General features: G+C 40.6%; 2 protein-coding genes across 14 annotated transcripts; both read left to right on the top strand.

Moving 5' to 3' along the window:
* LOC112277810 (geranylgeranyl transferase type-2 subunit beta 1) lies at window positions 1-3,343 on the top strand. The gene is made up of 9 exons (XM_024510593.3): window positions 1-526; window positions 820-967; window positions 1,233-1,349; window positions 1,618-1,684; window positions 1,936-2,084; window positions 2,238-2,371; window positions 2,552-2,650; window positions 2,819-2,894; window positions 3,006-3,343. Exons 1-9 carry the CDS (start codon window positions 473-475, stop codon window positions 3,119-3,121), a joined length of 960 nt encoding a protein of 319 aa, XP_024366361.1. The 5' UTR covers window positions 1-472; the 3' UTR covers window positions 3,122-3,343.
* A 284-nt stretch (window positions 3,344-3,627) lies between these two features.
* LOC112291458 (uncharacterized) lies at window positions 3,628-10,843 on the top strand. 13 transcript variants are annotated; one of them, XM_090255370.1, is made up of 15 exons: window positions 3,632-4,378; window positions 4,727-4,920; window positions 5,523-5,657; window positions 5,975-6,036; window positions 6,126-6,213; window positions 6,483-6,538; window positions 6,655-6,739; window positions 6,981-7,412; window positions 7,625-7,978; window positions 8,240-8,341; window positions 8,511-8,636; window positions 9,086-9,367; window positions 9,708-9,837; window positions 10,179-10,239; window positions 10,363-10,843. In XM_090255370.1, exons 3-15 carry the CDS (start codon window positions 5,562-5,564, stop codon window positions 10,484-10,486), a joined length of 1,998 nt encoding a protein of 665 aa, XP_090111496.1. In that variant the 5' UTR covers window positions 3,632-4,378; window positions 4,727-4,920; window positions 5,523-5,561; the 3' UTR covers window positions 10,487-10,843. The 13 variants fall into 13 exon arrangements, with proteins under 13 accessions (XP_090111504.1, XP_090111500.1, XP_090111496.1 ...); XM_090255348.1 differs by having other exon boundaries at window positions 3,635-4,378; window positions 9,077-9,367; XM_090255356.1 differs by having other exon boundaries at window positions 3,635-4,239; window positions 9,077-9,367.
* The last annotated feature ends 1,666 nt before the right edge of the window (window positions 10,844-12,509 follow it).

Raw genomic sequence — 12,509 nt, forward strand, 5'->3', positions numbered from 1 at the left:
CCTGAAAAGCTTGTCAAGCTTCAGAAAAAACATGACAGAATGTGTGAATGACAGAAAGAAAGAATAAGACAAGGATTTTAGGGTTTGGTATACCTCCTCCACGCCAGACATGGTTTCAGCTTCGGACACACCCTGTCTCGAACGATCTGCGTGCGATCGGGGCTGTGCAAACGGGCGGTTCATCGCAATACAATTCACGATGTGGGTTTGACGCTGCACCTTCTTGCTTGGTGAACCCAACTTCATCTCGGCCGTCGAAGCATTGGGTGTTTGGGAATTTCTAAGTGTAGCGACAGAGCCGGTGCCCTTGATTATGGTCTCGATCCCGTCGGCAAGGACCACGAGTTTTACAGCCAGTCGCTTAGATCTGGCTTTGAACAGAGGTGCGCTGCACTGCGTCCATTATTAGGGAACTCTGTCTCGGTTACGAGGAGTTTCTTTGGGTGCTTTGGATCGAGGAGGATTTGCAGTCATGGGGGAGCTATACTTGGATAAGCACGTGGCTTACATTAAATCTCTCGACAAGGTGCGCATCGCTTAGCCCTCTAGCGACGAATGTCTTGGATTTCGGGTTCTGAGTGGTGTGTGTGTTTCTGGGTTTTTAGAATCTTTCTTGTTTGAGGAGCAACAATGTTGGATTAGTAGAGATGGAGTGGGAAGCTGGGGTTCTGGGGAAGATTTTGAATCTGAGATTTAGGGTTCTTGTGTGGGAGAATTAGCGTTTCGAAAAGCCAAGTAGGTTGTTGGAATTATTGAATGAGTTGTCTGTCGCGGGCTTCGGTGTTAAGTTCAATTTCAATTAAATTTTTGTTTGTGCAGAAGAAAGATTTCGATGCGGTGGTGATGGAGCACTTACGCATGAGCGGAGCGTACTGGGGCCTTACGGCGCTGGACATCATGGGACGCCTTGGCGACATGAACGTTGATGAGATCGTGTCGTGGATCTTAATGTGCCAGGATGATTGTGGTAGCCACCTCCTCAAACTACAGCTCAAATTATTCATTACGTAGTTTCGGTTAACCGCGTTTGCTCCTTGCAGAGGAATTCATTACGTTCCTGCGAGAAGTTGGGATTGGAATTATTTTTTTTCACTCCTTTAGCTGCGGGAATCCTGGATCAAGGAGGCGGCGATCTGAAGCAGAAGATGCTCTTAGCTTGCAGCTGGATCGTTCAAGTTAAAACAAACATGTAGACTAAGTATTGAATTTTTGATGGAAATTGCTACATTCAGGAGGATTTGGAGGGAATCACGAGCACGACCCGCACATCCTCTATACGCTAAGCGCCGTGCAAATTCTTGCTCTGTTTGACAGGGTTGATGCTGTAGACGCCGATAAAATTGCATCATGTATCCTTGTTCCGTAAAGTTTCGTCTAGCCTGGGTTTCTTTCTGTCAATGAAGTGGTTTTGTGTATGTTGTTTTGTTATAAAATATAAACATGTTACCTGATGAGGACCCTCTCTCGCGTAGTGCCGAATTCCGTCAATTCGAGATATGGTCACTGTGTTCTTTGGAGGTTCAGTCTTTGCGGAGTTTTCAGTATAGAATTGCGTTCAGAACCATATGATACTGGGTTGTTGAGCTGCATCGACTTCCTTAACCACAAGGGACGTAGACATCTCAGGATTACAGAATGAGGATGGATCCTTCTCTGGTGACGAATGGGGGGAGATTGATACTCGGTATGCTCTACCACAAGTCCCAGGTGCTATATGTTTTGCTTCCTCCCTTGTCCATGCTTGGGAGGAGTTGCATACATGGCCTTCGAGCATTCATATCTGCTATTTTCTTCCCCAATACCCTTGAAATAACGTCTCTCTTTTTACTTTAAAGTACAAGCCAGGTTCAGTTCTAATTGCTAAGAGCCGCTGAGTTCATGGTTGGATTGTTGTATGTCTTAGTTCTTACTGGTATAATTATATTCTTGGGACAGATTTTCTTACTGCGCAATCTGCTGCCTTTCTTTGCTGAAACGGCTCGACAAGATTAATTTAGAAAAGGCCTGTAACTTCGTTGCCAGCTGCAAAAACTTCGACGGTGGCTTCGGTTGCGCTCCAGGCGGTGAATCCCACGCAGGCCAAAGTAAGATACTGAACCTAGTATATATATAGAGATAGATAGAGAGGGAGAGAGAGAGAGAGAAACACATACACACACACCTTATTCAATTTTAGGTGATAGAATATCTTTATGAGATGCATATCTGTTCTGATCAGGTGCATTGTTTTGCTGCAGCTTTTTGTTGTGTAGGAGCTCTCGCAATAGGCGGTGCTCTGCATCATGTTGATAAAGATCTATTAGGTTGGTGGCTTGCGGAACGGCAAGTTAAATCGGGGGGTCTCAATGGTCGTCCCGAGAAGCTTCCGGACGTAAGCATTTGGTCTAGTTGAACCCATGATTTTATTGGATTTTTTAAAATAAATTTGCCAGGAATTTTCTTTTTGTTGTAGGGTGAGTTTCGAGTTATGTTAATGTTAGTCATTTGAGTCAACCGGATATGCAATGTACAACCTTAATGCTTGGGTTTTGACTTTGAAGTTCTGTTTCAGGTTTGTTATTCGTGGTGGGTGCTTGCTAGCCTAGTGATTATGGAGCGAGTGCACTGGATTGATAGGAAGAAATTGGAGCAATTTATTCTTGATTGCCAGGTTAGTCTCTTCCTCTCAAACTATGTAACTCATTCATTTCCTTTCTGGCCTTCTTTCTTCCAATAGACTTTGCATCTATATCTTGGCCACAAACACTACTTAAGATTTGGTTGGCTGTGTTGATTATTTTCGTTGACTTTACTATTTCACTCAATGTGATGCTCGTAGGACCCCGAGTGCGGAGGAATATCTGACAGGCCTGACGACGCTGTAGACGTCTTCCACACTTTCTTTGGTGTTGCAGGTGCTCAATCGTCTTCCACCTCCCAAGTCGATTAGAAAGCTGTCATGTGGGTCGATGCTTCAAATATAATATGTATTGAATACCTTCTGATTGTGCACTGTGCTTGAACAGGGCTATCGTTGCTAGGATTTCCAGGACTTGCCGCCATAGATCCTGCGTACGCTCTCCCCGTGAACGTAGTGGACAGAGTTTTCTATGGTCACAAGAAACAACTGGCAGCCTCGTAGTTTCTAATTCAATTTCTTTGTGAGCACAATAGCCAGGCTTGTATGGAAGAAGGTATACAGCGTAGAATCTCCTCGGTAGATTGGGTGCTATATTAAGGCTATGCATCCATGTATATTGATTCAAGTATTCAGGTATTACATACTCTCGGGAAGTTATTATTTTCCCGTATGTTGTATTAGCATTTGACACAAATTAATTCTTCGCAAATGTTAAAGACTAAACTTCGTCTAAATGAAGAGCTTGCTGGGTCCCTTGCCTTCTCGAACTCCCAATTCGATATTTTCCCCGTAGTTGAAGCAGAGCCTCGTATGACTCAAAAAGTCTCCACGAGAGGGGCGTTTGCAGTGAACAGGGGACCAAACCCCCCCCCCCCCCCACTCTATTTTTGTACTTGTATGATTGGACTTCCTACACAAGTTATAGGATTCCGTGTCGGGGCACTTCGGCACCAGAATGATTGGCCTAGGCACAAGGAATTCGCACGCTGAACATAACAACCTCGCCCAGATTTAGGTTAGTGAAAATATTCTTCGACTTAATCACCGCATCCACTGCAGAATCTTAAGCTTTGGCGCACACTGCCGATTCCCGTGTGGGATTGACACAGTCTTGCTGCTGATGTAAAGAACCATGATGTGAGGAGCCGCAGCGTGAAGTCGATGAGAAAGCGGGCATCCTAGGTCTTCTCTCCTTTTTCCTGGTTGCTTTTCGAGGAGGGGTCGTGTCATTGACCTTGTCGCGGAATTCGCCATGCGGCGATAGAAGTGGAATGAGCCACTGTGCTGCCACCTGCCCAGTTCCCGAGCTTGTTGCGGATGGAGCTCTGGTGGAGTCCACGCCCTTGCATGTCACTCATGCCTGACCACCTCTGTCAGGAGTGGTGGCATCTGCTGGAAGTCAGGCTGTGCTTTGGCTTGTATTTGATTGACCTCGACGCTCAAGTTGCCTACGATTCTTCCGTTGATGCTCTTGGTGGTAGCTTGTTAGGCGGTAGATTCGACTGCTCTGACGATTATGGTGGTAGGTTTGGCTGCCCCTGTCGATTTTAGCGGGTTAGCGAGATCGGGTATTGATTAGTTGCTGGTGAAGACTCGAAGAAACGGGCCGAATTTCCCAGGTGCTTTTTTTGAATTTTGGTCTTTTGGGGATTGGGGTCATCGTGTGAGCGTGGGAGAATGTTGGAGGAGGAGCTGGGGTGGGACATTGTCGAAGAAGAACAACGGATGCAAGAACTAGTATTCGATTGCGCTGAAGAGGTAGAGTACATTGAATGTTGCGATCAGCGCAAGTTGGGAATAGACCGTTGGTTGTGATGGGTTCGCGTGATGCGAGGATTAACGTTTATCGCTTAATTTTGGGTCATCTCTTGCGGGAAATGTGAGGATCCTGCCACACGCAAGTCTGCAGAAAACTGACGTCCTGCGGACACGGCAGGCTTCCGGTTGGTTTAGGCTTGCGATCTCTCTTCGACAGGTCGTGCGATTGGTAAACCGGAAATCGTTCCTCAAGAATTGGCAGTCGTTTTTGTATTACGTCTGGGGTTCCGGCCATCGTCATTTCCTGGTTGCTGTTCGATATTGATCTTCAGTCCTTTCTTTGATCAGGGAGGGTCCTCGGCGTACCGATTATGTGGCTTACGCTTCGAGCAATCGTCAATGTCGGTATTTGTGCGATGTAATACCGTTCCGGTGCAGACTGCGGGTGTGTTTAGGTTCAAAGTTTCTTTCGTGGTTTAATCTTGAGAGTAGCAGGGTGCATTTTACCAGATCGCTACGGAAGACCAACGATTCTAAAATTGGTAAGGTCAAGAAGTTTTGTTGTTCATGTTGGTAACTCTGCACGTCGTAGGAAACTTGTCATCTGGTCTGTGTGGAAGCGGCTTGTGCTAGCACGTCATGTTTGCGATTTACTAAAAGCGAGCGGACAAAAGTCGAAATGGGTTGACACACATGTGAAAATTCTTAGAATTGTTGATTGCGTGAGGTTGTATGATTTTTAAAATTTTATTCCACTCTGCAGGAGTCTTCGTTCAGTGAGAGTTCTTCATTGTCACAATGCGTTTCAAGGCATTAGAGCTACTGCAGAGTTAGACAACACAATGTCTGACATGTGTTCACTCTTGGAGGATTAGAGTGGATAGCAGCGCTCGCTCTTTCCATAGATATAAGGTTGTGGGACCATGGAGAGGATATGAACCCAAGTGAGGACGACTAAATATTGTTCTAAATGTATTTCCGGCAATTTTGTAGAGGATGACGATTTTTGGTCGACAAAGTTAGCGTCATCTGCTGTTTTATTCTTGTGCTTTTGTTGTAAGTTTACCATTGCAACTACCGCCATGTCAGGGTGCTTTCCGAAGGGTTTATCCTAATCTCGAACTCATTTTTACTGTATGTGCAGACATTAGGCGCACATTCTTAAGAACGACCATTAGGCCTCATGGGTAGCCGGAAAGAAGATGAGAGGAATGAAGCTACCATTCGACGTTTACTCAAGCTTCCAGAGAATAAACGATGTATCAACTGCAACAGCGTGGTTTGTTTCTTTTTACAACTTTTAATTGGGCGGTTTATATTTGAGATATGATTTCGTCGCAGTGTTAGATGTCTATTAGGACTGATGTTTCTGGTTAAATTGTGGCTAGTGATGATAACTGCTCACGATGAGAATGTCCATTAATGCAGCTTAAGTGTTGAATCCAGTCGTCATTTGCGAAGTACAGTGTTTCAATGAGACTTGAGATATTTTTCTACTGTCTGTGTTTGTGAATATTTTCATTGTTCTAATCTCGTTTTAGCCGTCTCAAATGCTGTGAAGTCAAGCTACTAACTTTTATTTGGATCATTTTGCAGGGGCCGCAATATGTTTGCACAACCTTTTGTACCTTCGTCTGCACGCAATGTAGTGGCATTCAGTAAGTATTGAATCACCTTTTGCAGTCAGTTTGCTTTTATGGGTTGAGAGTCATGTTCTAATGGGTTCGCAACGCCTTCATTTGCGCAGTCGAGAATTCTCACATCGCATTAAGTCAATTTCAATGGCAAAGTTTGCCGCAGCTGAAGTTTCTGCTCTGCAAGCGGGTGGCAATGAGGTAAAATGCAGGAAGAACATTATATCCGTAAATGTTTTTAGCACTTATTGATCTGTATGTTCACTTGTTCTAGGATTTAGTTGGGGAGTGAAGAGAGTTTTTGCTAGACCTTTGAATGCTTAAATTAAGTAAGTTCCTTGTGAGGACGTTTGTTGTTCTGAATCGACGCCCGTCTTTTTATTTCTTCTACCTTATCTTGACCATAGTATTTTGGACGAGTCAATCTTTGCTTACAATCTTTCTCGATCATATGTGGAAAATCTTGGCAGCGGGCTAGGCAATTTTTTTTCAAAAGTATGGCACAGAACACTCTTCCTGATAGTGGGTAAGTTCGAGCAACGTTAACCTAAATCTCTGTTTCTTTCTGAGTGAATGGTACACGGACAGGCATCTGCTTTCAGTAATCTCGTTTGACTAATTTATTGGACGTTGTGATTTTAGAAGTCCAGATCAGTTGCGGAAATTCATTGAGCGAGTATACGAGAAGCGTCTTTATGCAGGGGATAGGCCTCCCAGTCCTCAGCAGGTTGGTTTGTTTTACAATTCAGAAATACAGCTGTCTTGTAGATCTACTGTGCCACACCCCAACTCGAATGTAAAACATTCGTTGACAGGAGTATACCGTATTCCAGCCTCTGCCCAGTTAGGAAGAGAAGGGAATTATTAATCTATTATACATAATTGGTGGACTATCTCTTCACAATTTCCTCCGTAACCTCAACTGTGCTAACGTCAATTTCATCGGTATATTATCTATAACTTGACAGGAAGAAACTGCCGTAGACTCGCCCCGGCTTCATTCCAACATGGAAGGTCCACCCAATTTACGAAGACTCTCCGTGGAGGACCACCTGGGTAAACATTCATTTAATAAACGCAATTCAGATTTTGGTAAATTGGGAAGTCCCAGAAGCATCGGTAGTCCCAAAAGTTTGGGCAGTCCTCGTGCCGTTCCACGACCAACTCGTCTCAGCTATGACGATCGTGATGAAAGGCTTGAAATGCAGTCACAAAAAAGCTGCGGTCGAGAGAGTCGAACCTTGTCGCGACCAGTCAGTTTCAGAGACTTTGACTCAACACCTCCGCCTCCTCAGTCAATCACCGACATTCTTGGAGATGTACCGGGACTTCGCGTGGAAGTTTTCAAAAATTCGAATGATGTCGCTACTGATTCGCCTCGTGTATCCCAGGGATCCTCAGTAAGTCTGGAGCACTGACTAAAGATAGTCACACGTCAAATGCTTATTCATTCTTCTCTTTAGAAGGAGCAAAAAGAATCAGCTGGTGGATGTTTTGTAGAAAGAAGAAATGTTGTAGTGTGTTACTAGTAGATTGCATTCATAAAGTTTATGGAATCAGGAAATATAATCGTGCTGTGAGTAGTAACTTCTGGGTGTTTCTTTCCTTCCAGGTTGGTGCACGCAAGGCATGGCAGTCACAGAGTTTTGGAGCTGTAGGAGATGATCGAGTAACCCCAGTCACATTAGCTCATAAGAGAATAAATTCAGCCAGTTTAATCAATATCGGTGAAGGAAATGGAGCCACAGGGATCTCACATGTGGAGGACCCATTTCCAGGAGCCCCTCAGAGTACATCATCGAATAATGACAACTGGGCCACATTCAGTACAACTCCCACCCTTGCAACTCCAGCTGGTTCTCCTTCTCTTAAAAGTGAGGATAGCGCATGGGCTGATCCTGGATGGGTTAAACAGACAAGTACTCTCGATACTTGGTCAAGCTTCGAGTCCTCAAGTGCCTCTCAGGTTAGAACTTCTGCACGATCCTTGGAGTTTAAGCAATTCGTTTTCTTGATTACCTGTTTTTAATTTCTGATTCTGAAGGATCTTTTTTCCAGGACAATTTGTATCCAGAGGTGCTCTCCAGATTGATACCTATATGATTGTGACTGTACGTAATCATATATAATAGAAGTACAAGTCAATTTTGTTGTGTACACTCAGTTGGCGACGTGTCGATTTTGAGTTTAGCTTTGTGCTAACATTTTCCGTTGTTATCACTGGCAGGAGACTCCCAAGCAGGAACGTTTCACTGCAATATCTCGGAGTGTATCCCAGAGCTCATCAGGTTTTGAACCATCTCCAAGGCATCGGCGTCAGGTTCCACAAGTACAACTTTCTTTACACACCTTCAAAATGGCTCACAGCTCATGAGATTCACTTATTTTCTGCAGCTTTAGTCTCAGGTGTCCTTGTTGTTTAGATTCTTTATGTGATGGTCTGAGATGTGGATAGGAGTTGGAGGAGGGTATTGATGCTGTTGTTTTCTACCATTTAGGATTTTTTTGCAACCTCGTTTGAAGCTGTTAATCTTCCCAATTCGGAAACGCATCCGAACCAACAAGTACAGACCATGTTCCACCCCCAAATATCAGATGATACTTTGGAGTCTGATCGGACAACGGTAACGTCTCGACTCAGAACTTTAAATTTTGGTAGTCTCTGTTCAGAAGTCATGGTGCTGGTCCTACCTTTAAGGTAAAATATTTGAGACTAAAACAATCTTGCATTTCTCAGCTGCCGATAAGATTTTATTCAACTTGTTGGGAACTTTTGACAAATTGTCTTTTCTTTTGTGGCAGTATGTGATGTTTGATGTTTGATGTTTTCTGCTTTCTAAGGAACATCTTTCAAGTTTATTTATTTATTTATTTCAGCAGTCATCTAAAATATTTATGGGTTCATCAACATTAATTTTCTTGAACGCTTGAGTCCTTGTAAGAGGCAAAATTCAAAAGTAGTCATTTCGTTCCCTTATATTTGACATCCATTCTCTCTTTGTTACCGTTTAGTGCTTTTGAATGTAATACGTTTTTGTTTAATTTGTCGCTTCTCTCTGTTTAGGGACAACAGGGAGGACTCTCTGGTAGTTCAGAGAATTTCCAGGTGCAATGTTTACAAACCCAAGCCAAATCTCTGGCCCCAGCCCCTGCCTCATCATCGGTTCTAGCGATAAGCGAATACCAAATTCAGCATCAACCTCAAATTCGACTGCAACCTCTAGAGCAACCTCAACAAATGCCAGTGCAGACACCAATTACTTTGCAGAGGTCTCGAAATCCATTTGATGACGATTTTGAGGATGATTCTTCGACAAGTTTGGCTTCCAGTGCCGTGATTGGTAATAGCTTGCAGGTGTGTAACATACTCAGAAACCCGGTGAACTTTTTCTGCTAGCAATCCCACCAAGGGATCAAATATTTCAGAGTTATCTTAAAACTTAACTGTGTTGTGAACTTTCTCGGCTGTTTCAGACATCAAATGTGATGAACTTCACATTTCTTGCCGCGGAATGCTTTCAATGTGTTTTTTGGGATGTAATATGTTTCATTTAATATACACTCTTACTTCGCAATAACTGTTCGCATCTCTTTCTTCCTTGCTGACATTCGAAATTGTTGGAATCCCTGTGAATGTCTTGTAATTTCATGGAAGGTAACTAAGATATTGGTTGCATGTCCGATTTTTTCCACAGTTTCCCAGTATGGATTCTCTACAAGCAGCATTATTGCCAACAATGCAGCCCCAGGCTTCACGTACTCATGTGGCTTCACCAGAGTGGGGACATTCCTTCTCACAGTTTACTGAATTAACTACCCCTTCTGGTAATCAACTCTCCAAAGCTTCCTCTGGTTAACATGCTTTGAGCATGTCAAGGTGGTTGTACAGCCAGTATTTTTTTGTTTCTAGTTTCCTTGTCCTATTTCATTTTGCCTTGGGAATTGGTTTTTCTGCTTGCTGAACACCACAAGTTAGAGAGAGTGACATGTGAGTGGTTCAGAAGATCCACTGCTCTTGTTAAATAAAAAGAGTGCTTATATATCGATCAGAACCCAGAAATTTGGACTTTCTGTATCCTGTCTAACTTGAATGATTACCGTCTCGTGTGATTCTACAAGAAGTGATGTAGATCTTGCGCTCATTAAGTTTTGTTCTGTTCTAACAGAATCTTTCAAGTTTGGCCCAAACGAGACAGCATCCCCTTTCCAGATGCCCTTGTTCACAATGTAAGTTCTACTCAAGGCATCGGTTATTGTGATTGAGCGGTATCTAGGTTCAAAATTCTCCATCTCTGTATTTTCCTGATTGAATGGTTAACTTTTTTAACATTTTTCCATCTCTCATCGCAGGCAGCCAAATGCTTCTGGAGGATACATGCCTACACATTCCATGGTTGCAGAGGCTCCATACCCAGGAAATCAATTTTATACACACAATGTCGTGCTTCCTGCTGGTGGTAATCCTTTTGCGTAGGCTTTTCCAGTGTAAATTTCCTCAATTTTCAAGTCAATCGCAATCTAATCCGGTTTGGACACGATTGGATTACACGAACTTGAAAATTATCGTAGATAGACAAAAAGTGAAGTGTTTTACTTTTCTGGGAAGAGTTGCACCTTTTTCTTTAGTACTGTAAGGTCTTGAAAGTACTAGATTGTTGATTAACATTGATGCAAGGTTACTGTCGAGAAGCAATGAGAAGGTTTATTTTTTCTATTCTTTTTCTGAGTTTGTATAATATCAGGTAGCGCTTGATTTCCCTTGCTAAAAGACCCATGTAATTCAATGTTATAATTTTATGGGGAAGTAATCTAATGTTTTAGTTTTTGGTGACGTTTGCGATATCATATGTGAAAGGTTATGATAGAAGTTCTAGTATAAAATTCCAGCCTGTGGCGTGATACTGGTTGGATGCATCACAAAATATAAATTTTGTAAAAACCATCTCATTCGATTCTTATTTGTTATCATCAATTCCATGACTTATGTTCCATATAACAGAGCTCAAATTTATCTGAAATACTAATTTTAGGACTCACTTTAATTGTAATACAATTATTAGAACACTTATATATATATATATATATATATATCTATATATATATGTATATATATATATATATATCTATATATATATGTATATATATATATATATTTTGTACGAATATGTTCTATTGTAACTTTAAAGAGGAGATAACAAAAATCAACATTTTTTTAATTCCAATCTGTATAAATGCTCTCCGTAGATGTTGGAGTGGTACAAAAAGGCTATTGTTTGTTGTGATTTTTAATTCTAATTTTGATTATTATGTCACTGAGTTTTTAATCATAATTTTCAATATTTGTTGCCAATCCAAGTTTACCTGAAATAAATTAAAAACTTAAATAAATGTTTTTAGTATATTATATTTATTTGAAATTTGAAATATAATTTAATACCAGCTTGTATAAATTAGTGCATTAATAATAGTTTGAGTTATTAATATTTTTACATAATATGGAAAAATGGAATATATAAAATTGCTCAACATCATAAAATATAGTTTATAAAACAATCTAAGAAGAAATATTTAGATGATATATTAATTAATAATTTAAAAATATGCAAATACTAATTAAATCTTGAGAATAGTCATAATCATATTATAGATGAGGATATTCATATTTGGATTAGACCAATTTTTTTGATTGCTATTGAGTATACAATTTGCTCATTTTGTGAAATAGTTTAAAAATATATCTTTTATCTTATAAGTTCAAATTATGGTCTACATGTTTAACAAGAAATTAAATAGTCAAGATTTTGTGTCTTCGAAGCAAACTAACCACAACATTGTAGACTTATTAATGCTCATTAATACATTGTAACATTTATTATTTGTAATGATTATTTGTATACCTTAATGGTAATTATTTGCAATGTTAATTAATGCATTATATTGTTGATTGAGCTATTGAAATGATTTGTGGCTCAAAGTTGTGAAAGATTAGTATAAAGTGGCTACTTCAAGAGTTTTAGGACAAGAAGAATAACATGCAAATGTTAATATGTAAAATAGTTATATTATGACTATCTAACAATTTTGTGCTTAAAAATACAAGACAAATTCTTTAGTGTTTTGATTAGAGTTACTTCTTGTGATTTATGTTCATATATATATATATATATATATATATATATCAATTAATAACGTCATCTATACTTAGAAACAATTAATCTAACAACATTAGACAAGGTCAAAGTGAAAAAGTGCATTAGAGCAAACTTATTTGGAGGTGACATAGACTAGTGAAAATACAATGAATGAAGGTGGTATTAATGCCCCATGAAGAATAAAAATATGATCCACTAATTAATTGAAGATGGATCACTTTAATAACAAAATATATTCACCTGTTTCTAACCAAAAGTAAAAAAAGTCAATTTTAGACAAAGCCTATAATTAAAAGGCACCACTGTAATCTCTTCACCTCGTCAAGAAAGAAAGAAAAGCTTCGC

The sequence above is a fragment of the Physcomitrium patens genome, chromosome 1, assembly GCF_059467195.1.
Source record: "Physcomitrium patens ecotype Gransden chromosome 1, ASM5946719v1, whole genome shotgun sequence".
NCBI classification, from domain to species: domain Eukaryota; kingdom Viridiplantae; phylum Streptophyta; class Bryopsida; order Funariales; family Funariaceae; genus Physcomitrium; species Physcomitrium patens.

Coding starts and splice junctions, on each gene's coding strand:
- LOC112291458 (XM_024538919.3), top strand. CDS start 5,562: ATGGGTAGCCGGAAAGAAGATGAGAGGAATGAAGCTACCATTCGACGT. Junction 6,740..6,980: donor GGCCTCCCAGTCCTCAGCAG/GTTGGTTTGTTT, acceptor ATAACTTGACAG/GAAGAAACTGCCGTAGACTC. Junction 8,637..9,076: donor TGGAGTCTGATCGGACAACG/GTAACGTCTCGA, acceptor CTCTCTGTTTAG/GGACAACAGGGAGGACTCTC.
- LOC112277810 (XM_024510593.3), top strand. CDS start 473: ATGGGGGAGCTATACTTGGATAAGCACGTGGCTTACATTAAATCTCTC. Junction 1,685..1,935: donor TGGGGGGAGATTGATACTCG/GTATGCTCTACC, acceptor TTCTTGGGACAG/ATTTTCTTACTGCGCAATCT. Junction 2,651..2,818: donor AATTTATTCTTGATTGCCAG/GTTAGTCTCTTC, acceptor TGATGCTCGTAG/GACCCCGAGTGCGGAGGAAT.